This window comes from Cucumis sativus, chromosome 6 (assembly GCF_000004075.3).
Source record: "Cucumis sativus cultivar 9930 chromosome 6, Cucumber_9930_V3, whole genome shotgun sequence".
Taxonomy (NCBI): Eukaryota; Viridiplantae; Streptophyta; class Magnoliopsida; order Cucurbitales; family Cucurbitaceae; genus Cucumis; species Cucumis sativus.
The window spans coordinates 20,360,489-20,385,396 of NC_026660.2; the positions used below are offsets into that span (position 1 = coordinate 20,360,489).

Here is a 24,908-nt window from a genome sequence, read left to right on the forward strand (position 1 = left end):
TGACTATAGTACGTTTTTAATAAATTAATTAAGCATATAACATAAATTACTATAAGTATATTATCTTTTGTTAATACAATTCTATATTTAAAAAATTTGAAATTAAAATTCAAAACTCACCAGTAACATAAAGATGGTGTTACTATTATTAAATGGAGATAAAGTAAGAATAAAAATAAAATCACAAAGAGAAAACATTTTAAACCCCTGTTTATAGGATTGTGATAATAACGATTACAAAAGCAAACATAAGCAGAGGACGTGAAAGTTTTGGAGATTGATAAAGAGGTTAATGACACAACTTGTAACCCAAAGAGACTATGGACATATAATAGTATCCAAAGATAATTTATGAAAATATTGTTTTCGCTCTTTGGATTACCAAATTTAAAAAGAGCTTACCCTTTTGAATCCCTAAATTTGAAAACAGTTTTTAAAAACACAATTCATATTGCCTACCAAACACATATTTTTGATTGAGTATGCACTTTTAATTATAAATAATGCTTTATCTATTGAATTATATTAAAACGAAAGTGTAAGACAATTATCATGAAGCTAACGTTACTTAAACCATGTTTCAGAATATAACAAAATTTATACTCCTAATGTTAGCTAAAAAAAAGTGGTGCATGATTTATGGAGGATAAGAGGAGTCCATAAAGACGTAGAAGCAGTGGAAATGTAAAAAAATTAAACTAAAGAAAGTTATATAATTATTAGTTACTTTAATTCCACAATCCAAATATAAGTAAATACAGCTAAGCAACTATGACGCAAAACATTTATTTATATAAATATATATAGAAAAGATGACAGAAAACACGGTGTATTTTAGCAGTTGAGTATTAGATACTGGTATCATGCGCAGAATAAATAAGGGAGTGGTGAGATCGGTCTTCGTTGGTTCTTTCTCATTGCTTGGGGTTTGTTTTAGTTTAGAAGGTCAAATTTATCCCATTATCCTTCATGTTACAACAACAGGTGCTGTTTCTTGTTTATTCTCTTCAATTTCCAAAATATTTTCCTTCTCTGTTCAAGTTTCATGGTCCCTTTATTCGCAGTAATTTCAAATCAGGAACCGTTCTTTTTGTAATTTTCAAATTTAGGGTTTCCATCAGCTTGGCCAATCTAGTCGGTGTTCATCATAATAGATTTACAAGCAGCGAGTTTTGTGTTCTTTCTCAAACTTATGGTGGCCACCGATTTCTGTAGTTGGAACTCTGATTTCTTTGTCTAATGGGTAGTCTTGAAATACCCAAATGGCTCAAAGGGTTGCCTTACGCGCCGGAGTTTCGGCCGACTGATACCGAATTTTCCGACCCAATTGCTTACATATCTAAAATTGAAAAGGAAGCTAGTGCTTTTGGGATTTGTAAGATTATCCCTCCATTTCCTAAGCCTTCCAAGAAATATGTCGTTAGTAATTTGAACAAGTCTCTTTTGAGGTCCACTGAGTTAAGTCGTGCCCTAAATGGTGCAAAGGAGGGAGATGTTCGGGCTGTTTTTACGACTAGGCATCAGGAATTGGGTCAGAGTGTTAAGAAAACGAAAGGGGTTGTTCAAAATCCGCAGTCTGGAGTTCACAAACAAGTATGGCAAAGTGGGGAGATTTATACATTGGAGCAATTTGAGTCTAAGTCGAAGGTTTTTGCTCGTAGTGTGTTAAGTGGGATTAAGGAGCCGTCTCCTCTTGTCGTTGAATCTTTGTTTTGGAAGGCTGCCAGTGATAAACCCATTTATGTGGAGTATGCAAATGATGTTCCGGGATCTGCTTTTGGAGAACCTGAGGGTAAATTTCGTTATTTTCATAGAAGGAGGAGGAAGAGGAACTTTTATCACCGGAGTAAAGAACTGTCTTCTGAACCTAAGGGTGAGGAAATGGAAACTTTGACGGATTCCCTCTGTCGTGATAGTGGAGGCATTTCTAACAGGAATGATCTGAATACAAGTTCAGAGATGTTGAAGCCATCTACTTCCACGGAGGATGTTTCACACAATTCGCGAGGAAAGAGTTCAGATTCTTGTATTAACATGGAAGGGACGGCAGGTTGGAGGCTTTCAAATAGCCCTTGGAACTTGCAAGTAATTGCACGGTCTCCTGGATCACTTACGCGTTATATGCCAGATGACATTCCGGGGGTTACTTCTCCAATGGTTTACATTGGCATGTTGTTCAGTTGGTTTGCATGGCATGTTGAAGATCATGAGCTGCATAGCATGAATTTTCTTCACGTAGGCTCTCCAAAAACTTGGTACTCCATTCCTGGAGATCAGGCATTTGCTTTTGAGGAAGTAGTACGAACTCAGGCATATGGTGGCAGTGTCGACCACCTAGGTATGAATTCATTTTGGTTAAGCAATTGTGTTTTCTGTGTTTTTATGGGGGTGGGAGGTTAGGATAACATTTATAAGTTCATTCTTCTTAAAATAGAAATGGGAAATTTTTGTATTTTCCTTTTCTTCTTGTTAAACAAACCACTTTCATTAAGAGAATTGGAAGTATGGTAAGGCCACTCGAAAATAGATGCTAGATCAGGATAGTAGCCATTAAAAGGGGAGATAGTGGGTTCTACGGGGGTGTCAACCTAGTTGAGATGTTCGGGTGCACCTATTGATCCTCTCTCTCTCCCCCATTTCTTGGTATTATTCTCATTGTATAGCTCTCTTGTACTTAATAAAGAAGCTTGTCTCATTTTCAAGAAAAAAAGGGGGAGATAATTACTTAAGAGGCCCCCTCCTCAGATAGGTGACTACACATTTGCTTTTGAGTAAGTAGTAAGAATCTCAGGCTTATGTACCACATAGGGAGTAGGGATAAGCAATTGTGTATATGGCCTTTTTTTTGTTGGGTGAGAAACTAGGACAGGATTTTAGAATACATTTTATTAAATCACTTTTGCTAAGGGGATTAAAAGTATAATATGCCATACCAAAATAGAGTCTAGCTCAAGTAAACTGCCACTAAAGGGTTCCTCCTACGTTGAAAATTAAAACTCAACGGAGGGAATTATCGAAATTAAATTACTTCAATTAACTCATCTTCTACTAGTTGAATGGTTCTCGTCACTCTTGAACTAGGTGAAGATTTCTTTCTTTCATGTCATTGTTATAACTCATGTTCAGTTACTCTTATTCCCAGCTGCTCTTACATTACTGGGTGAGAAGACTACGCTTCTATCACCTGAGATAGTGATTGCATCAGGTATTCCTTGCTGCAGGTAAGTTTATGGAAATGTCATTTCTTCCACTTTTTCTTATGTTAATTGTTTGGGAGCTTGGACTAATACTTGCTCTGTCTTTTTAGATGCTCTTGCTGGTGTTCTCCTCATGTTAACTTTAGTGTTTTCCGTTAGGTTAATCCAGAACCCAGGAGAATTTGTTGTCACCTTTCCAAGGGCCTATCACGTTGGGTTCAGTCATGGTAATTTCTCATTAATTTTCTTCTTATTATACCGGTATACTAGCATTATGATACTTGAAAGTTGAAAGTTTACTTTTGTTGATACACTTTTGATGTGGTAGTTTTATGAACTTGTTGCTGTGAAATGGAAGTTAAAAACTCTGCTTGAGATCTATGTTAAGTTTTGATATCATAAATGTATATCTAGATCTTTCACAAGTAGGTACGCTTTCTGATGGACATGAAAATTTTTAAATGAGCTGGAGAATGTTTAGAGGCTATTAAGCTCACTCTCCTCCTAGTATTAAGAATTTAAGATGGGAGAAAATTCCCACATTGACATTTAGGGGTGATAACTATTAACTTTGCATTTAATTTTTCTATTATTGTTGGACTTGAAGTTAGAACTTATGATGTACTAGTTGAGTGTAAGACCACTACATGCTGCTTATTATTTTCTGAGTTATATCTCTAACTTATTCTGTTTTATCAAGTGCTGTCAGTTTAGTCTGATAGACATCATTTTATGGAGTAGTGCTGATAACTGAATTTCCTTCTCTTGTTTTTTATGCAAACATTTTATTGATAAAGTAAAGTATTGATATTTAGGTCTTTTTAATTGTAACTCTGTACGGTGTCTCTTAGAATGGGCACTGTTGGTTTTTACCATGTTTGTGTTTATCTTCTTCGCATGGCGTACTATCACATTTTCTCTTGTATATTTGATGGAGAATACATATCTAAATTTTGGTTGAATTCTGTGCTATAAATAATCCTTTCTTGCTTGCTAGGTGTATGCAGTGTTATGAGATATTTGGGGGTAGAGGAACAATAGAATGTTTAGAGGTAGGGATAGGACCCTTGTGAGATTTCATGTTTCGCTTTGGGCTTTGGTATGAAGGTTTCCTGTAATTTTTCCCTTGGTAAAATTTTACTTGGTTGGAATCCCTTCCTGGGGTGTTTTGGTGGGCTTGTTTCTTTGTATGCCATTGTATTATTTCATTTTTTTTCTCAATGAAAGTTGATTTTTTCTTAAAAATGTTAATCCTTTCTTCAATAGGCTTTAACTGTGGGGAGGCTGCTAATTTTGGAACTCCACAATGGCTCAGTGTGGCCAAGGATGCTGCAGTTCGCAGAGCTGCAATGAATTACCTTCCCATGCTTTCTCATCAGCAGCTCCTATACCTTTTGACAATGTCCTTTGTTTCAAGGTTTGTTTATCTTTTGTTGGTGTGCTTATCTTATATTTGTTTGTCAAGGGATGAACTCAAGTTCTTGCGTTGCTTGTTGCCAAAACGGCTTATTGATAGAAGTACTCTTAAAATTTATACTTTTGGTTGCCCTAAATGAAAATATGTGGTGTTGTAATTGATATTGACACATTTCACCAATTTATCTTTATCTATACAGAGCATATGATTTGGGAAAATTTGAATGAACCATGCTCCATTATAGACTATAGTTATGGTCATGGAGACCTACGCCTAATCTTTGCTAGACTGATGCCCATGATTGCCATTTGAAGTTTGGTTGGCTAAATGATTTATTTTTACATAGACAAACTTAATCTCAGTATGGCTATTACCATTTACGTGAAAATTCACTAAGTGTTCTAGAGTGGCTTTATATGGAAGCTCTATGCCCAATACAAGTACATCAAGAAGGTTGTTTAACAGAAAAACAACCTATGACCAATCTTGCAACCAAATAACTCAAGTTAGCTCTAAACCAACGGACAAACATCAGTAATCAAGCACAATAGCTCTAGCTAATGGTTTTCCTTAACAACGGGGAGATTTTCTAGTCAAATCACTTGGTACCTCTAGCAACATTAAGTGGTCAATCCTCAAGGCGGTTAGGCATCTGAATGCGGTTAGGTTGAGACTTCTTGGTGGCGGGGGAAGTTATCTTTAGTGGTTCTATTAGTTTTATAAATTTTCTTTTGCTGGATGGGTGCTGAACAGTGGGCTTCTTGCAAAACTTGCTGACCTTTACTTGAAAATTGTTGGTGCATAGGAGGGGATTTTAGTGGTTTGAGTGGTTCCAAATCTTTGACTCAAATCATGTAAAGGTTACTGAATGCATTGATGGGTTATTCCATACCAAAAATTTTGTGGTCATCGTCAACAGTCGGTTTGGTCTAATATGAGGGTCCCCACCTTGTCAGAATTCAACAGATGAATTCTCCCTCTGGTGTTTGGATTTTCAAGCTCAGACACTCTAGATTACCCTGTACAAAATAATAGTAATGATGGTGAATGGTGTCTACCTTCTTGAGTTGACCAGTTATATTTTACATCTAGATGTACTTTTCCCTTTATACCTGATTTGTCCATATTTTATGTATTTTCTCTTCTCATTGCATCCACAACAAATTGAATTAATTCACTTGCTGTGTCTCTGCTTCAGCGATCATCTAACCAGTTGCTTTCCCCATGTTTGTTCTGTTTGCATCTTTGGATCTCAGAGTACCTAGATCATTACTTCCAGGTGTCCGGAGTTCACGGCTTAGAGACCGGCAAAAGGAAGAGAGAGAATTGATGGTGAAGAAAGGGTTTGTTGAGGACATTTTAAGAGAAAATAATATGTTATCAGTTCTTCTTGAAAAAGAATCAAGTTGTCGAGCAGTGTTGTGGAATCCAGACATGCTTTCATATTCAAGTAATTCTCAAGTGGCCAATACAAATTCTGCAGTTGCAACCTCACCCAGAGAAAATGTTTCGTGCAGTCACATGGAAAGTATTGACGATAAGGTCAAGAATGTGCAGAATTTCATCGATGAGATGGCCCTGGATTTAGAAACTATGAATGATATTTATTTGGAAAGTGATGATTTGTCGTGTGACTTCCAAGTAGATTCTGGGACACTGGCATGTGTGGCATGTGGTATTCTCGGCTTTCCATTTATGTCTGTGGTGCAGCCGTCAGAGAAGACTTCAAAGGAACTTTATGTTGATCATCTGGCTATTCATAAAAGGGGAGGAGTTTTTGGACCAAAGGATGCTCACTGTTCTTCTGTACCAGATGTTAATTGTCTCTCAGAGAATCTTTCAGTAGCATCAGTTCCGAAGTTCGAGAATGGCTGGAACGCGTTTAGTAAATTTCTGAGACCTCGAAGTTTTTGCTTGCAGCATGCTGTGGACATAGTAGAGTTACTGCAGAAGAAAGGTGGAGCAAATATACTTGTTATTTGCCATTCAGGTATGGTTGGCCTTAAATTAATTGGTTTATCTTTCTCTAGCTTTTGTTTCATAGTTTATGAAACTGCTTTTAATTCAGTTGATTGATCCTTACTGTTTGAATATTGGATAGATTATCATAAAATAAAGGCAAATGCAGTGGCAATAGCAGAGGAAATTGGCAACAATTTTGTTTACAACGATGTGCGGTTGGATATTGCATCTGAGGAGGATCTGAGGTTAATTGATCTTGCAGTTGATGAAGATCGTGATGAATGTCGAGAAGATTGGACCTCTAGATTAGGAATCAACTTGCGGCACTGTATTAAAGTTAGAAAAAGCTCCCCAACAAAGCAAGTTCAGCATGCATTGGCATTGGGTGGTTTGTTCCTTACCAGAGACCATGGTTTCAATCTCTCCGCCCTCAATTGGCTATCTAAAAGATCACGCTCAAAGAAGCTGAATCATCTGCAGCACAGCAAACCATTCCAGAGCATGCCACTTAAGGATGAAGTTGGGGGGGAAAAGTCTGATTGCAGATTAGTGAAAAGTGAAGAAAAGTTTTTCCAATACTACAGAAGGAACAAGAAATCGGGAAATTCTACAGGTGTTGGTTCAGTTACACAGCCAGCTAGCAGTGGAGATTCAAGTGACCTTTGTAATGTTAGGAGTGTCAGAAGCAATGCAGCAGAGTCGGTAATTCCTGATTCCAGTGGGACGAGCAGTCAGCAGGATGTAGTGCTTCAAGACAAAAGTGAGCCAAACAAAAAAGCTGTACTGCCAAGTGATACTGATAATGGTCCACTTGTCAATGCCATTGATACATCTTCTGATATGCATCAAGAGCAAGACATAGTTGAAAGTTGCAATAAAACGAATCAGGAACGTGATATTACTTCTGAGGGCCAGTCACATGCCGGGGCTGATATGTGTTTGGATGAAGTTAATCTTGCTGAGTCCTCAGGTTTACATAGTTCCATCCATCTTGAGAGGTCAAAAGTGATGGGCAATGAAGATGTTCCTGATTCCAGTGGGACGAGCAGTCAGCAGGATGTAGTGCTTCAAGAAAAAAGTGAGCCAAACGAAAAAGCTGTACTGCCAAGTGATACTGATAATGGTCCACTTGTCAATGCCATCGATATATCTTCTGATATGCATCAAGAGCAAGACATAATTGAAAGTTGCAATAAAACAAATCAGGAATGTGATATTACTTCTGAGGGCCAGTCACATGCCGGGGCTGATGTGTGTTTGGATGAAGTTAATCTTGCTGAGTCCTCAGGTTTACGTAGTTCCATCCATCTTGAGAGTTCAAAAGTGATGCGCAATGAAGATGTAAAGAGTTCGTGTGGTGAAGCTTGTGATGGCACGGCTGGGGATGGCAATGTTGGAGAAGAAATTGAGATTGCCAACAGAATAAAATATAAGAAGGAAGATTCTTGTAGTTCTATCCCAATAAAGCTGCAGCATTGTTCAGCTATTCCAATTCATGGCCAATTTAGTCATTTAGACGATAGAACAGGAAGAGAAATGAATTCTACATCTAGAAGCAACGAGAGTGAACCCAATTTAACTAATACTGGAACACCAGATGTTGCTACTTCTAACTCGAGGGACAGAACTCCTGAAATTTCAAAGGTGGTTTGTGAAACCACGAATTTATGCAATGCTGTTAGATCAAATGAGGCAGAAGTTGAAATTCAATCTGTTTCTGGTGTTGACTTGATAGCTCAACAATCATCTTGTTTAGCAGATGAAAAATCTATCGAATATCTTGGAAGCCAGGGAGATAGAGATGACTTTTCTGATACTTCGTTAATAAGCACCAGGGTTGAGAACACACCTACTGAACCTAGAACTCCAATGGATGAACCTGGTTCCAATACTTGTGTACTAGGGGAAAGCTGTCCCATGGATATTGAAGCTAGTGGAGAAGCCTGTGATAGAGAAAACTTGACTGGTGAAAAGACTAGTGATGATGACATTGAATGTGCAAATATGAGTATAAATAGGCATATTGAGAATCCTCCGATTCAATTGGAGACTGGTGATGCTACTGAAATTTGTTCATCAAAGCACAAGTCTAGATTAGATGTGGTAAAGAAAAGGAAAAGAAAGAGAGAGGAGGAGCTTTTAATCGAAAATGAGTTCAGTTCCTTCGACTTTATACGAAGTCCATGTGAAGGGTTGAGGCCAAGAGTTGTGAAGAATTTAACTAATAGAAGTGGCACTGATGTCAATGTAGCTGTAGAGGAGAAACCAGAGAGAAATAGAGTAAAAAAACGGTCTGACAGTGTTACTACAACGCCTAAGAAAGAAACTAAAAAAGGGTATTACAAATGTGACCTTGAAGGCTGCCGCATGAGTTTTAAAACCAAGGCAGAACTAACCTTGCACAAACGCAACCAGTGCCCACATGAAGGATGTGGAAAAAGGTTCAGCTCCCACAAGTATGCGATGTTTCACCAGCGTGTGCACGATGATGACAGACCTCTGAAGTGCCCATGGAAAGGTTGTTCGATGTCATTCAAGTGGGCATGGGCTAGGACCGAGCATATTCGGGTGCACACAGGAGAGAGGCCATACAAATGCAAGGTAGAAGGTTGTGGTCTGTCTTTCAGGTTTGTGTCAGATTATAGTCGACATAGACGAAAAACTGGGCACTATGTTGATCAACCCGCCTGAATGTGCAGGCAGTTTGTTTCCTTGTGTAGTGAAGAAAGGGCTGAAGAAGCTCAATGTAGTGTTGTACTTCTAAACTTAGGTTCTCTGATAGTCATGTTAGTGGTCATAAACTTATTTATTCAGAGATTTGTATAGTTTGCTCAAGGTAACTGATGATATCTCTGGCTGGAATGGAAGCAAAACCAAAAGGTTGTTATGGGGTTTGGTATACATATACCATGGAAAGGTTCTATCATCCTTTAGAAAAGGATTAAATCTCCCTTTTTGTTGCAAATGTGGAGAGAATTTGTATCTTGTAAAGAGAGAGATTGGAGGATGCTGGAAGACTTCCATCTTGAAAAGCATACTTGGATATGTTCCAAGTCATGTTACTTCCAAAATTTCCCAAAACCTTCCTTTTATTCTCAAGCTCTCCATGTACAAATTTTGCAAGTAAATAGAAAATTAGCGATCACTAGGTGTTAGGTTGCATGCATACAAATTTTTTCCGTTTAAAAAATATTTGATGGAAAGTATTGAGGTTGGCGTTACTATTTTTTTCTTTTGGAAATATTGGTAAAATGTTGATGTCAATAAAAAAACTGTGAAAATAAAAAATTAAATACGCAATGAATAGTTTACACTTTATACATTTAAACAAGGTAAAGAAGTTTATCGATTCATAATTAAGGTGTAATTGTAATGAGATTATTTATCATTCTTAATGGATTTCAATTTCAAACATTCTGGATTGTCTTTATATTTTAAATAAATGGAACTCACTTTTCAGATTACCATTAATTGATTATATATATTTTTTATTCTTTTCATTGTTTGTGATTGTAGTCATGATATATCATACAAAAACTGGAACTATGACAAAACCACCCATAGTTTGCACTTTATACGCTGTATATCTATGACAAAACACCCCAAATAAGGGAGAACTCAAATTGATAAATTTGATCTTGCAGAATCCTAAAATCTTACAAAATACACTTGTATTTAATGGTTAGTAACTACAACTATAGATAAAAATATACAAAGAAAGAGAGATGATTTGGCTTATCTACTTTTGACCTTCATCATAGAATACAATGAATGAGCCAGAAGAAGCAACAAAGCCAAACAAAGAAAAAGAATCAAAATATATACAACCTCTGAATTGGATCCTTCATGTGATGTGTAAATCCAAAGCTTCTTAGGTGCCTGAAAATGGTTTATTGTTGCTAACTACTTGAAGCAAATGAGAGAGGGGTCTGAATTGCACGCAGTTAAGGCATCACTTTCTTCGAAAGATCAACATACATATATACGAAAATATCCGAAAAATCACACCGGTAACCATTAGGAGAAGTAGGCATAGGCCCCAGTCATGAAGGTCAAACCCACTTCGATCCAAAGCTCCACAGCGAGTTATCAGCCACACTCCATCATACCTGCAGAACATAGCCAGTTATCTTAGAAAGTTTGCTCTATCAACCATTTTTGTCCACAAATAACAATTTAGTTAAAAACTCAAATCATTTTTTTGTCCTCTTTAGGCAGAAGCACAAAGATTTGTGGCAGTCTAGCTTCTTTACAATTTTGCGGAGGTTTTGGATGAGAAATAATGGAATTTTAAGACAGGTTGAGAGATCATGTGAAAATATTTAAGATGTGGCTAGGTCTAATGCCGCCTTACAAACACTGGTCACTAGACTTTCTTTTTGCAAATATGAGCTTGGTCTTGATCTTTTGGATTGGAGTCGTTTTCTCTAGACTCCTTTTTTGTTAGGGCGTGTCTTTTATATGTGTCATTGTATATTCTTTTATTTCTCTTAGAATTTTAACATGGCTAATAAGCCAGTCGATAGCAGCAAAAGCTCTGGTAAATGGGGCATTCTAAGCATAGTACAAAATTCTGTACTAGCTCACAATGGGAACCAAATTCAAGAGCAAACATGAAATATGAATACTCTAAGGGACCATTTGGCTCATCAAAGAAGTTGTAAGCAACTCAACATGTTTGCACATTTAGTGAGTGACTCTATCTTTCTATTTTTTTTCTACTTTTCACATTTATCCAGAAACTACATCTTTTCCTCTATCTCTACTTTTCACATTTTTCGAGTAACTTCATCTTTCCCTCTTAATCTATTTTTTGTAGTTATCGAGAAACTCCATCTTACAACTCTACACCCCCAACACAAACTTGTTGACTCTATTCACTCTATTTAATGGGCTGAATGCCCCTGACAAGGAAACTTCAGTCATACCTTTCAGCATTTGAAATCACTAATGCTTCCACAGCCCATTTGGGGTAGCAAATATCAGATAAAGCCTTCAATACTGAACTAGTTTGAGTCCTTGTTATAAAGAGGGTTAAAACAACAGGAAGAATGGCTGACCACTGCATAAAACAATATATTTTTGTTAGTGAAAATACAAGAAAACATGGATACTCAAATCAGCAAGCTAAGAACTTGTTTATGCAATGCTTTTCACTCACCAGTTGGGCTGCACCTGGCTGAAAGAGGATGGCCAAAGCGTAAGCAATGCCAGTGACACAGTACAAAAGGCAGAGTAAAACAACATAATGATCTGTAAAGGAAGATCTTGGGTTTGTGAAGGAATAGAACATAGAGAGATACACCAACGGCTTAATCGCTGTATTGAAATGGTCGACAGTATCCTTTGCCAGAAAATAAGCCAAACTGCTCATCCCAGAAGAACTCTCTCTCCAATACTCTAACTTATCCAAAGAAAATGTTCTCAAAGCCGCAATTTTTCCTAGAAGGGCTGAAATCAAGACAGAAACATGGTCAGTGGTTATGTAATGAAGCCCAGATAAAAGAGAACACACTGCGTGGAAAAAACGAAGAGGTAATAAGTAAATATGTTGACATTCGTCATTCATGGAAAGAGATAAATCAGAGAGGACAGGACATGAAGCAGAAAGAATTGGTGACTTACAAACTGCAATAACGGTGAAAGCATAGCCACTAACACCAAATGATTGGTCGCTCACATTTGAAATAGATCCAAGGCAGGCACCAGCAAGAAGTAAGATCAAATAATCTATAACTTGTATTTTCGAGTCACGTAATCGCTGCTTACCAATTCTGAAAATTCATGGTTATGAAAGAGACAATTTGTCAGCAATTAATGATAAGAGATCATGAAAATATACAAAGGTGTAAAGCTCTGAGAACTGGAACATAAAGACTTGCTTGACACAACATATCTCAAGATCATTTTTGTTGAAGATTTCTAATTGATAGTTGTAAATTGTTATATTTCTTTTCAAAAATTGGAAGGAATGTGAAAGATAAATGTAATGTACCTCCCAAGAAAGTATCTGTACTGTTTTAATATGCCTGGAGTTTTTCGATGGGACAGATCTTTGTTCTTCAAATGCATTCTTAATTTGTCATGATGCTCCTCAACATTACTTCTCATGCCCTGCCATAACTCCCCAGCAAAAGAAGGTTGTCGCTCGCCAAGAACACGGTTTCTTGTTCCATTAGTTTGCTCCATGTCTGCCGTGCTTGTAGAGTGTCTGACTGACTTCTGTCGCAAATCTTCTGGCACTGGGTAACCATTATGAAGCAACCATCTAACAGGGAGCTCTTCATAGCTAATATCTGCATTAGGAGTCACTATACCCTCCAAAATATCAATGAAGTGATCTGGAGGGGTAACACGCTCTGGGACATTGATTCCAAGGCCAGAAAAGTATTCTTCAACTCTCCTTGCTGGTCCATGATAAACCGTAAAACCGCCTTTTGCAAGAAGAACCAAATCGTCGAACATTTTGAATAAGGTGTAGCTGAAACGAAAAATTGCACATTAGTAAACAAGAGACATAATCAAACAGGCAACCAAGCTAAAAAGATAAAAGAATGGATTTTTGCATATGTATGGTTGGAAAAGTTACCTTGGTTGATGAACCACCATGCAGATGGTCACACCTTCAAGAGCTTCTCTCCTGAGTGCTCTAAGAAGCAGTTGGGAAGAAGAGCTGTCCAAACCAGATGTTGGCTCATCTAACAGCAAAACTGAAGGCTCTATCACCATTTCTAATCCAACATTCACCCTCTTCCTTTGACCTCCAGAGATTCCTCTCTTTTCCACTGTCCCGACCAAGGAGTTTCGCACAGTCTGGAGCCCCAAGAACTCAATAACTCTTTCAACAATTAGAACTTTATCTGCTTTGGATAAGTCCACAGAAAGCCTATGACAGTAGGTAGTCCATTATCAAATTGCTTACAGATAGTAAGGAATCTCAGCATAAGCAACCAAAATAATACAACCAGACAAGTAGATATACAACTCTAGAAAATAAGTTTGTCAATACTTCTTGGATGAAATAGTCAGTCTTGAACATAAAACAATATAAGTAAATTTCAATTTCTGAGACTTCATATCTTTTTCTTCACTGCAGAATGTAATCAAATTAAATGTTGGTATGCGCCTATTTAAATGTGTGTGTCTAGCTGCTAACTAAATATGCACCAGAGGAAGCTTATGCCAGAAATTAGCTCAAGTCAGACCATACATCAATTTCCCATATCAAGTTGTCACTTTATCTCTCAATTGTTTATCTCGCGCTTTCGAGAAGGTTTCTGAATTCCTCAACGGTTTTCTCAGAGGGAACTTGACATATTCCTCATTACATAGTATAAAATCTTAGCTTATTTGTTCATCCAAATGTGATGTCCTTTAGTACCATCTATAACTCAAGCTAATAGCACATGATGATCATCATTTATAGTTATAACCCTGATTTAAGATGTCAGAGAATCAGTGAACTGCACACAGACACAAGGAACTCTAATGACTAATTTCTTTGAGATGAGTGAAATTCCCTTGAATAGTTCATGTTAATGCACTGAGAGAAAGATACTTCAAGCTTGAATAACAAAGGAAACTAATTATGCAATCCAGAAAATCGAAGTTTAAATCTTGTGGTCAACCACAGTCAAGATGGTCAGAACAGTTACAAGTTAAAGCATTAAATAAAATAAATTTCAAGTAGATAAAGAACTAAACAAAGAAGAAAAGTTCAAATACCTGCAGTTTGCACTGAACCATAGATTCTCTTCCACTGTCAAGTTCCCGTGTACGATATCATCTTGAGGCACAAAACCCATAATTCTTTTATAGGACAGAATCGATTCATTCTTTCCATTTATTAGAATAGAACCTGTAGTCTTGCATCCAATTGCTTTTCCAGCCAAAGCAGAAAGAAATGTTGTTTTTCCAGCCCCAGATGGGCCCATGACAGCAGTAATCCGACCAGGCTTAATATTTCCAGTGACACACCTCAACAGATGCTTGTTTTTTGCTTTCAAAGTAAGATTTAAATCTTTAAAAGAAACTTCAATAGGAGGGCGCCTTTTATTCTCAGGATTAGTTGCCATTTTAATTACACCAGAGAAAGTAAGATTTTGATCCTCTTGCTGCTGAGCTTTTTCTTTCTCAAGTTGCACATAAGCATACTTAAAAATCTGGCTGTGAGTGCTTGAACGTTTTCCCTTTGGGATATGTTTCTCAACACCATCACCACCAGATTCAAAATGATGGCCTGCATGACCATTCGGGTCTTTTTCAGTTTCATGTGTTATCTCCATGAGATCAATCTGGTTATCTTTTCTTCCTTCTATATGATCAGACGAAGCCATTGACGTGGTTGGGATATGTGAATGTGAAGTCGATAAATCATCATCTGTTACAGATTCGGATTGATCCAAAATCTTGAATTTTTCTGTACCTGAGTTCTTCACACGTGAGAACTTTCGTGATAGTTGAACTTGCAAACCACTAGCATGCTTCTTTGCAGCATCTTTTGCAGCTTTCCACCTTTGTTGTGCTTTGGCTGTTGCTCTAGCACTTTTTGCTGCTGCCTCCCTTGACTTGGCAAGTCTCCTTTCTCTAGCAGCAAGAACTTGGTCGGAGAAATTGTAAATTATGAGAAGCAAAGTGCTCAAAGCCACCTGCATAAGCAAATAAAAGAGCCGGCTCTTATCCCTCATATTACCTTACTCTTACTAGAGTTGATACAAGACTTCTCTATTTTCAGAATTATCGATGGAACGCAAGAAAATAACACTTGAAGACTTAAATGAAAAGAAAAGGTTGAGCGAAAATATATAACGACGCTTGATTGGCAATCTAGAGATTCAGATTTTGACTTGGATAGATGACTTACCAAAAGCATTACTCCATAAGCGTGAATATTTTGATTTGAGGAGTTTGCATCACATGAAGTAAGCTTGAAACATCCTGCAAGATGTCCATAGTAGAATAGCTAAATATCAATAATATGTCAAAAGAACATCTATATTCCTTAGACATCTGTTGGAAGTATATGAAATTCAGCAAAAACACTTACTATTCTGAGAAGTTGAACCCATTCTGCAGTAATTTCTGAAATAACAGCAAAATAGATAGATATGATTAGAAAGCTAGATATTCTTTGCCCTCTTACCTAAGAACGGTGATTAAATAGTACAGTTTGAACCAAGAAACATTGGTTTACAACAAAGCAGTGGTTAGATATAGGTCAATACCCAGTATCACAAGGAAGTTTTTCGGTGCTTGTTGGACAAAATGATCCCTCTGAACAAAACATTTCACTACTACGATCAACATCAGCCCACATATTTGCTCCTCCACAGGTATGGTTGGGCCGCCCCGGCGGTAGTTGGTAAAGGTATCTGCAAAACCAAGAAAATGAATAACTTCATTGAGACTTTATGCTGAAGACCATACACAAGTGACATACAGAGTTAAGTTTTGTACTTACGGTTCACATACTCCAGTTGTTGCATTTAACTTAGCAAGAGGACAATAGGATCCTAAAGGACATGCTGGCAGATGCAATAATACAAGATGAAAACATTGTTAGAATGTGAGAGACTTCGTGCACGGCCAAGGGGAGAAGCATAAGATCACAAATCAGCAACTTATAAGGGTACAAAACAAGCTTATAAAAGTTCAAAATTTACAAAAGGCAATGAAAATGATGAAATTTCTATATATTCAATATGCATTAACAAAACACTTCAACGACTCCACAGTAATATATGTAGATTATACAGTCAAATGGTTAATAGGAAGCAGTTATAGATCAAAATACTTACGTATCATGCATGTAAGACCCTGAGGACAAAAGAAACCCTCACAACAAGCTTGGCAATCTTGCACTCTTGAAGGAATTTGCTGGGAATTACTAAGGTCAACGTGCTGATCAGGACCCACACTACATGCCCATCCTGGCTCACAACCAGAAGCCCATGATGTCAAATTGCAATTCTTGTTGAGTTTCAAGAAGGAACCGCTTGCAGGATTTTGAAGAATGATACTATCAAAGTAAAAGTTGACTTCTGCTGCAGTACACAGACGCTTTGTGAAATCTCCTGTCGCAAAACCAACACAAGATAGAAATCAACACCATGTGACTGAAGGTAACTATTACAAAAATGGAAGAGTTTTCTTTTTTATTTTTCTTCTTTCTCCTTAAGGATTACTCATACCATTGGTCTTCTGAAAGCAAGAAGACAAGAACTCCAGATTAGAATAGTTAAAGGCTCTATTCCAATCAGCATCCCTAAAAAGCCATCAAACCATCAAAGTTTCAGACTGAATGAAAATCTAAGGAAAATGTAAAAGGATATTAGAACACTTCAAAACTAAGAATCATTAAGCTAAAACAAAAAAAGGCGCCAAGCTCAAGATTTCATAATTGAACTTCATATCACATCTCAGAAATCCAGAAATAAGTAAAGTGCCAACCAAGATTCCACATCCATTCCATTTCTCTCAAATTCTCAACAGCCAAACAGAGCAAAAATTTGAAAGTACAAGGATTAAAAAAAAAACTCACGTGTCCCTGGAGCAAAAACGGAAGCGGGTACTGAGTTCTGTGTTAATGGTTGAACTCAAATTGGAGAGCTGACCATTGGCAATCGACAAGATAAATGGAAGTGCTGCAGGGCTGGCAAGCTGATTGGCATCCACATTCTGGCTATAAACAAACTGATTCCAGCTCAAACCGAGGAGGAGTAAAAGAAAGAAAACGAAAGAAATTGTGGGGATCAAGTTCATAGCTTTAGAAGAAATATGAAGATATGAAGCAAAAAAATTGAAGTCAGAAGAGAAATATGAAGATCTAAAGAAAACGGAGAAATGGGTTTTGTAGGATGGAGTTTGAAAAGCTCAACGACCATATTGGTCATGGCCGTCAGAGGTCAAGAGAGGAAAGTTTGGTGATTGAGAGAGAAAGACAGGAACGTGGGGTCACGAAGGAGGCGGCTGTAAGTTTTTTCAGGTAAACAAGTTGCCATTAGGGAGGTTTTTAGACGCCAATTTGACAGACTTGGTAATCTTCTTCTTCTTCTTCTTCGAATTGTCAATAGACGCCAGTCGTTTGATATCAATGCTAAGCAGCTTCCTGTGTTTCAATTAGGTGAATTTATATTGCAAAGATTAATTGATATGAAAATAGATGATTTTCCTTTCTTGAATATACCAAGTGAATGTTTGAAATTTCAACTTTGAAGTAAGGCGTAAGAGATGTCAATTACTGACCTAAGTTGCTATAGTTGAGTTTGTTGGTTCAACATTAAACATTACTTTATATTTTCTTTTTATTAAAAGTCTATTTTAATTATCATATAAAAAACAGAGATGTTTTTATATTTATTTATCAAACACTATTTTACTTTAATATTGGCTAACAATTTTAGCAAATTTAAGCGAAATTTAAATCTCTTAATTCATCACAAAATGATAAACAAATAGAAAAGATAGATACATAAACACCCCAAGAGAGGAGACTTTTCTTAACATTCTACTCATTGGCATAAAAAAGTTGAAGGAAAAAAGAAAAGACAACAAAGATGATGAGTTCATTGTTAAAAAGATTAAGAAAATTAAGTGACATTGCAATAATCTATTATTGCATTTATTTAAAAAAGAAGTAAATAATAGGAAGCAAAGATAGTCTTAGTAATTCTCACGTAAATGAATAGACATAATTGAATAGTAAGCATTCATTCTCAATCACTGAATTTTCAAATTTGGATTCATTAGAAATTTTCTAACACAAAACATACTGTTAATTTCATGTCACTTTCAAATTTCTCTTCCACTCTTTGAAAAGTATTTGGTGTGTGGAAATAAGACTAAGATATATATATATAATCTTCCTTAAGTGATTGAAAAGGCTTCTTTTGGAATTTAGGGCAGTGTCCTCTTTTTTTCTCATTTTTTGTTCTATTATAGATTAGGATATATTTCTATACTTATAAATATTTTACAAAATTTAATTTTTAAAAATAATTTATCCTAAAAATATCGAGTGATATAAAATTATAAATTAAACCATTTATTTGTGAAATCTGTTAAAGCAAATCAAATTCTTAAGAGTGTGTTTGTGTTTTTGGAGATGGAAAATGATTATATGTTTGGGGAAGGGTTTATTCAGTCTCTCCATCTTTCCTCACTCATCCCTCCTTATTTATAATTAATCAATTTAAGTTTAAGTGTTATTTAATTCATTTTTTTCTCATTTATAAATTTTATACTTACCAGTTCTTGTTAATTTTAATCTTAAGTTGTGAATTTGTACCATTACATTAATTTAAAATTTTAATTTCTTATTCTACTACTCAATTAAGTAATTTGTTGTGATTTGGTAAAGATAATATGAATGTTGTCTTTGAAAAAAATACTAGAAATTGTTTTAGGAAAGCTAAGATAATTTGGCAAATTAAATATATATAATTTGTGTATTAAAGTTAAAATACGAATTTAAAAAAATAACAATAATTTATTGGCAAAACAACCGTTGTATAAATAGCGTTGAAAATGGATTATCAATTTGTATTATTTTGCTAGTTATAACCTACAACAAATATTTAACATGTTTTCGATTTAAAATCTAATTTGCTTAAATATTTGATGCATGATTGATAATTTATAATTCCATACAAACAATTATGTGATGAAACAAAAGAAAAAAAGAAAATCTTCTTAACTCTCAACTTAGTAGCTTGAAACATTTCTAGCTCTCTAATTTGATGAACCTCAATTTAATATCATCTAACTTAGATACATATATCCTCAAGTTGAGGGGTAATGGACAAAAATGTTATGAAGACTTCAACAATATATATATTAGAAGACAATATGTTAGCACTTTCTTGGAACCTCTCTAAATGCATATATCAAATCATTTGGGCAATTGATTGGCTAATTCCACGGAACCAGTTTTTGTTGCTGTTAGATACGATAAACATTATTTTAATACTTTCATTTTGTTACGAAATTTATTATTTGTTACCGTTTTTACTGTTTGATATTTATCAATTTTTATTTTTTTTGCTATAATATTTACTATTTTTTTTTATCAAAACTAAAACTAAAATAATCTACGCACCAAACACATATTATTATAACTCAAACTAAAATAATCAACACATCAAACATAAACTATTTTAATCAAACTATAATAACCTAAGACTATAATACTCATTCCTTGTTTTAAACACTCATTTAGAAAATTACGAAGATGAGCCTCCTCGCTAGTACTATATTAAAGGGATTTGACAACCATCTCACGAAAAGAAAGAAAGATTCACAAAACAGCTCTATAACTACTCCTTACCCTTTACTCCTTCTTGAAATCACATCTTAACATAGTTGGTTTATTTATGTGTTATCTATTATGGTACATTAAATTTACGAGTTTAGTTTAGTTTAGCTTATCAACTTTTCAACACGTTATTCCTTTAGTTTCAAAATTAAAAAAGAAAAAACATTAATATCTTCATCTTTCGGGTGCGTACATCTACTAAAACCTAAAAAAAGAGATTAACAAAAATGAAAATTGAATGTTTTATTAGATAGATGTATTGAATACAAAATTTACAATTTAAGTGTCTTATTAACCACCCTCTAAAGTTCAAATTAATATGATTTTATTTTAAATCAACAAAAAAAAAGTGTAGAGATTTAAATCAACTAAAATATTTGATTGAGCTCTAATCATTAATGTCAAATTTAATTGGAGACACCTTAGCAATTTATTTGATTGCACTACTCTAATCATTAAATGCTCTATCCATTCCTTTCAAATATTCAACCTTCATTAAGTTTCTCTTTTCACACATATATTTTGGCATCAAATTTCTTTTCTTAATTTGAAATTTCTTCAAATTCATTTCTAAACAATATTTTATCTTCAAAATTTCAAATCTAAATTTGACTTTTTATATTTCTATATAATTTTGAACATTATCTTGATTATAATTTTATTTTAAACAAGAAATATATGACTATTTTTTTAACCTAACCTTCTTATTTTTAAAATTTGGAATGATCTATCATTTTTATCATAGTTTTGTTTAATTTACAATTCATTATCCAACCTCGAAAAAAGTCTATGAAAGGTTTTATACTAAAAAGAAGAATGGAATTGAGTATTATATGGATAGTTGAAAGATGAGATATGGGTCTGTTTTTCTTTTGGTTGGAAAACTTGATACTGCCAATGGATGATGAGTCGGTGTTGTTGGGGCTTAGGAGAGTGGTTTTAGTTACAATGTATTTAAAAGTATTTCTTAAGGACAGTAGTTTAAAACTTTTTACATGGTTTGGTATTTTTTTTTTCTTTTGGAATGAATGGTTGAAATCTACTTGTCAGCTCATAATTTTGGGTATTTAATTAGAGGGCCAAAAGAATATCCATTTGGTGGATTTTTCTTGACATTTGAACCTGAAAAAGACATAGACACGTAATGATAGAGTTATTAATTTAACAATAATATGGAGCAAGTCAAAATCATTCATTCTTTCTCATCTCTCCTTCAGTTTACACTTTCATAGACTTTTTCTTCCTTCCTTAAGCTTCCTACAAAACAACAAACATTTTTGTTTCTTTCTTTCTTTCTCAACCCAACCCCTTTTCATACTCAAATCCTTCATTTCCTCCACCATTGTCCCCTTGTCCTTGTCAATTTGTCTTTGTATTTAATGTTTTTCTTTCTACTTGCCTCTGTTTACTGTTTCTATACCTCTAATTTTTAATCTTTTTCGAGGGGTTTTTTCTTTTTTCTTTTTTTCTTTTTTTCTTTTTTCAAATGAGTTTTTTGGTTGGTGAGCTGAATTTTAGCTGCCCTGTATTGACTTCCCCTAGATCATGGCCACCTCGTCGTGTTCTTCAATGTTCTCAAAACCCTTCTCTGGATCCTCTTTTTCTCTTCTTCAACCTCCTCAATTTTCATATTTCTGCTGATTTGCAAGTTTGGACTTATGTGAAAGGTGATTTTTCTTTCCTGCCTCCTCAATCTTTTTAGTTTTCTGTGTAAAAGTGATCAAGATTTCTTGTTTTTCTCAGCTTTTAGTTATAATATCCATTATAAAGTTTGTCTGATTGTGGGTTCAATATCCAAGGCTTCCAAGAAATTGCAGATTTTCCTTGATATTGGTTGTGTAGTTGGAGGGGAATGGAAAATCAATCTGGGTTTTTGAATTCAAAAGCTAGAAAGAAGGGGTTAATTTTGAATGAATGGAATTTCTATGTGATTGGTAAGTGTTATAGAAATGGACATTTTGTACGTGACTTGAAGAAAGCGAGGGAAAGTTTTATGGGGTTTCTTCAACAGCTAAAAATTATGCTTCTTTTTTTTTCCCCCAAAGCGATGGTTCTTTTATTTTATGGTTTGGTCTTATTGAATCAAGATCAGTTAGAGTTGGGGAATTTGTTAGCAAAAATATGTCGTTGATGAACTAGAGTTTAATATTGTTGTGGTATTTTGTTTCTGTGCAGAGAGGGGAACTTGGTTTTGGAGGAGACTATGAAGTGTTTTTATTTCTTCAACAATGAGAGAACTGTTGGGACAAGGACAACTACAAAATCGAATTCGTTTCTTTCGTGTACTTCTAACTCTACGTCGATGAATCAAGATTTTAAGATGTTTGACTCAGCTGATTTAAATTCTCAAAATGTATCAGAGATCAGTGTGGCATCTTCTGCTGTATCATTTGCAGCTTTGTCTCAAAGACAGAGTAATCTTAGGGAGTTCACATTCTCGGAGTTGAAAGCAGCCACAAAGAATTTTAGCCGCTCGCTTATGGTCGGAGAAGGAGGATTTGGTAGTGTGTATAGGGGTGCTATTCGAAACTCAGAAGATCCACATAAAAGAATAGACATTGCTGTTAAGCAATTAAGCAGAAGAGGATTGCAGGCAAGCTCTCTCTCTCTCTCTCTCTCTCTCTCTCTCTCACTCTCACTCTTACCCCTTGCTTACCCAATGTATTTGGTTTGATATGAACTGATTTCCATTATTTTGGGTTATCTAAGAATTCTACATATATGCATCTGATTTAAGATTTCTCTGTGTTTTGTGGAGACAAGAAAGAGCCATGTTGAAGAGGAGTAATGGAAAGATAAGACATTCTTCCATTTCTCCTAAACAAAAAGGCTCCCCATTGGATACTAATATACAAAAATAAGAACGATAAATTTTTTCATTGGAGGTAGAGTGGTCTGGGGAGAAACTTTGGGATATAATTAAATTTAATTCCTCTTTGTGAGTGTTTTTGTTATGTAATCGAAAATCAAAGAGAAAAAAGACGTAAACAATATAGAAATTGACACAGAGATTTTTGTAAGTGGTTCATTAAGAGTGTATTAACTATGTTCTTAAGCAGAGGGAGAGAACAGTTTTATTATTAGAGAGACCGTATCTGATTTCGGATTATAGAGGCACTCGAGGGTTAGAGAGTTTATGTATAGCACACTCCCTCATAACCTAGGATCAAAGTTGAAAATAACAAATATGAATATAATTGAAATAGCTAAGCCTCAATAACAAATTCAAGACATTTCCTTTTGGTAATTGGCTGTCAGAGTTGATTTGGTTTTTTCTAAAAAGTATTTTTATTATTTTTCTTTTATGGGTCTTTGTATATTCTTTTCATGTATATCAATGGTTCATGGTTTCTTATTAAAAAAAGATAATAAAACAATTCAAGAAACATGAGAACAATAAAATGCTGGGGGAAGATTACTTTGAACATGAACTGCTTCGATATAGGAATGAACAAGTATACCAATGAAGTACATCAGTTTTAGCTGTGAGCCAAAAACCAAAAGATGATCAGTGTTGCATTTCAGAAGTTCCTTTGTAAGTTATATGATTTGGTTTCTGTCCTATTCAATAGGGTCACAAGGAATGGGTGACAGAGGTGAACTTTTTGGGCGTGGTCGAACATCCAAATCTTGTCAAGTTACTAGGCTACTGTGCCGAGGACGATGAAAGGGGGATCCAGCGATTACTCGTATACGAATATATGCCTAACAGGAGTGTGCAAGATCACTTATCAAGCAGGTTTAACAGTTCTCTTCCATGGGCAATAAGAATGAAAATAGCCCAGGATACAGCTCGTGGTCTGGCATATCTTCATGAAGGAATGGATTTCCAGGTAACTTGTCATTTTGCAAGATTTTTATAGCATGAGATATGTTTTGAGCCAAAACTAGTGAACTTAACTATCACTCTAGCATTAATCAGCGGCGAATCTTCTCGTTGATACATCTGGGAAAATCGATGTTATAGAAGACTGTCTACATGCTTAAAACTGAGATGAGAGAAGAAGTAGTTGATTTTTGTTCTTTTCTTTTAAATGGTTAGCCTAAATGTCATCATTCTTTTTGCAGATAATATTTAGGGATTTCAAGTCTTCAAATATACTTTTGGATGACCAATGGAATGCCAAGTTGTCTGATTTTGGATTAGCCAGGCTGGGGCCTTCGGACGGATTAAGTCACGTATCGACAGCGGTTCGTATACAACACTAATCTAAAGTCCATTTATTTGAATAAGTTTGGGAAAGCCATTTATTTTATTAATCTGTATTTGTGCAGATTGTAGGAACAATTGGATATGCAGCTCCTGAATACCTTCAAACAGGAAGACTGACTGCCAAAATTGATGTATGGAGCTATGGAGTTTTCCTATATGAACTGATTACCGGTAGGCGTCCCCTAGATCGGAACCGTCCTAAAGGCGAGCAAAAGCTGTTGGAATGGGTGAGACCACACCTATCTGACTTAAAGAAGTTTGAGCTAATACTCGACCCAAGACTCGGAGGTAAATATTCCATAAAAGCTGCCTATAAACTAGCTGCTGTTGCTAGCCGGTGTTTGGTTCGGAAGGCTGCAGCACGTCCCAAAATGAGCGAAGTTTTGGAGATGGTAAATCGGATTATGGACGGGTTCAATCTTGAGAGCCCTCTGATTCCAGAAAAGAGCTCAACTTCAAACAGTGATTCCGAAGGATCAAAAAGTGAATCTTTGAGAAAAAGGATTTTGAATCCATTTATTGGAGAGAATGGTTGTTTGATTTGCTTATCATGGAGACCAAAAGTTGTGAGAACTTGTTGAACAAAGGAATGATAATGAGGTTTCTCTTAACTTTTTTTAAAACGAAATTTACTTGTGTAAAGAATTACTTCCTTCTTTAACTGTTGAATCAAAGTTCAGTAGTTTTGATTGTGGAAAGAGTTAAATCAATTGGTGGGTGGTAATTTGAATCAATTCTTTTTAGTGATTATTAAAATGTTTGTTTGTGTTCAACAGAAATTTGACCTTTAAAAAAGATTTAAAGGGG

The 24,908-nt window shown here is 35.5% G+C and overlaps 3 protein-coding genes across 5 annotated transcripts; 2 read left to right on the plus strand and 1 right to left on the minus strand.

The window, feature by feature from the left end:
• The first annotated feature begins 888 nt into the window (after nt 1–888).
• LOC101206407 (probable lysine-specific demethylase ELF6) lies at nt 889–9,742 on the plus strand. Of its 2 annotated transcripts, none has more exons than XM_011659197.2 (7): nt 889–984; nt 1,110–2,338; nt 3,143–3,221; nt 3,357–3,424; nt 4,464–4,614; nt 5,871–6,604; nt 6,716–9,742. In XM_011659197.2, exons 2-7 carry the CDS (start codon nt 1,240–1,242, stop codon nt 9,265–9,267), a joined length of 4,683 nt encoding a protein of 1,560 aa, XP_011657499.2. In that variant the 5' UTR covers nt 889–984; nt 1,110–1,239; the 3' UTR covers nt 9,268–9,742. The 2 variants fall into 2 exon arrangements, with proteins under 2 accessions (XP_011657499.2, XP_031743233.1); XM_031887373.1 differs by having other exon boundaries at nt 902–2,338; nt 6,716–7,574; nt 7,893–9,742.
• A 420-nt stretch (nt 9,743–10,162) lies between these two features.
• On the minus strand, nt 10,163–17,693 carry LOC101206172 (ABC transporter G family member 24-like). Of its 2 annotated transcripts, none has more exons than XM_011659198.2 (14): nt 17,117–17,693; nt 16,767–16,840; nt 16,374–16,646; nt 16,037–16,100; nt 15,801–15,947; nt 15,623–15,657; nt 15,440–15,513; nt 14,302–15,224; nt 13,166–13,462; nt 12,572–13,057; nt 12,202–12,350; nt 11,738–12,027; nt 11,505–11,638; nt 10,163–10,685 (listed from the first exon to the last, which is right to left on the minus strand). In XM_011659198.2, exons 1-14 carry the CDS (start codon nt 17,335–17,337, stop codon nt 10,529–10,531), a joined length of 3,324 nt encoding a protein of 1,107 aa, XP_011657500.1. In that variant the 5' UTR covers nt 17,338–17,693; the 3' UTR covers nt 10,163–10,528. The 2 variants fall into 2 exon arrangements, with proteins under 2 accessions (XP_011657500.1, XP_004149913.1); XM_004149865.3 differs by having other exon boundaries at nt 16,374–16,649.
• Nucleotides 17,694–21,110: 3,417 nt separating this feature from the next.
• On the plus strand, nt 21,111–24,835 carry LOC101203349 (serine/threonine-protein kinase PCRK1). The gene is made up of 5 exons (XM_004149853.3): nt 21,111–21,555; nt 22,064–22,481; nt 23,461–23,721; nt 23,957–24,079; nt 24,164–24,835. Exons 2-5 carry the CDS (start codon nt 22,092–22,094, stop codon nt 24,680–24,682), a joined length of 1,293 nt encoding a protein of 430 aa, XP_004149901.1. The 5' UTR covers nt 21,111–21,555; nt 22,064–22,091; the 3' UTR covers nt 24,683–24,835.
• Nucleotides 24,836–24,908: the final 73 nt, after the last annotated feature.

Coding starts and splice junctions, on each gene's coding strand:
- LOC101203349 (XM_004149853.3), top strand. CDS start 22,092: ATGAAGTGTTTTTATTTCTTCAACAATGAGAGAACTGTTGGGACAAGG. Junction 23,722..23,956: donor ATGAAGGAATGGATTTCCAG/GTAACTTGTCAT, acceptor TTCTTTTTGCAG/ATAATATTTAGGGATTTCAA. Junction 24,080..24,163: donor TAAGTCACGTATCGACAGCG/GTTCGTATACAA, acceptor GTATTTGTGCAG/ATTGTAGGAACAATTGGATA.
- LOC101206407 (XM_011659197.2), top strand. CDS start 1,240: ATGGGTAGTCTTGAAATACCCAAATGGCTCAAAGGGTTGCCTTACGCG. Junction 2,339..3,142: donor TGGCAGTGTCGACCACCTAG/GTATGAATTCAT, acceptor TCTTATTCCCAG/CTGCTCTTACATTACTGGGT. Junction 3,222..3,356: donor TCAGGTATTCCTTGCTGCAG/GTAAGTTTATGG, acceptor GTTTTCCGTTAG/GTTAATCCAGAACCCAGGAG.
- LOC101206172 (XM_004149865.3), bottom strand. CDS start 17,337: ATGAACTTGATCCCCACAATTTCTTTCGTTTTCTTTCTTTTACTCCTC. Junction 15,514..15,622: donor GGGTTCAACTTCTCAGAATA/GTAAGTGTTTTT, acceptor GACATCTTGCAG/GATGTTTCAAGCTTACTTCA. Junction 11,639..11,737: donor AGCCAGGTGCAGCCCAACTG/GTGAGTGAAAAG, acceptor TGTTTTATGCAG/TGGTCAGCCATTCTTCCTGT.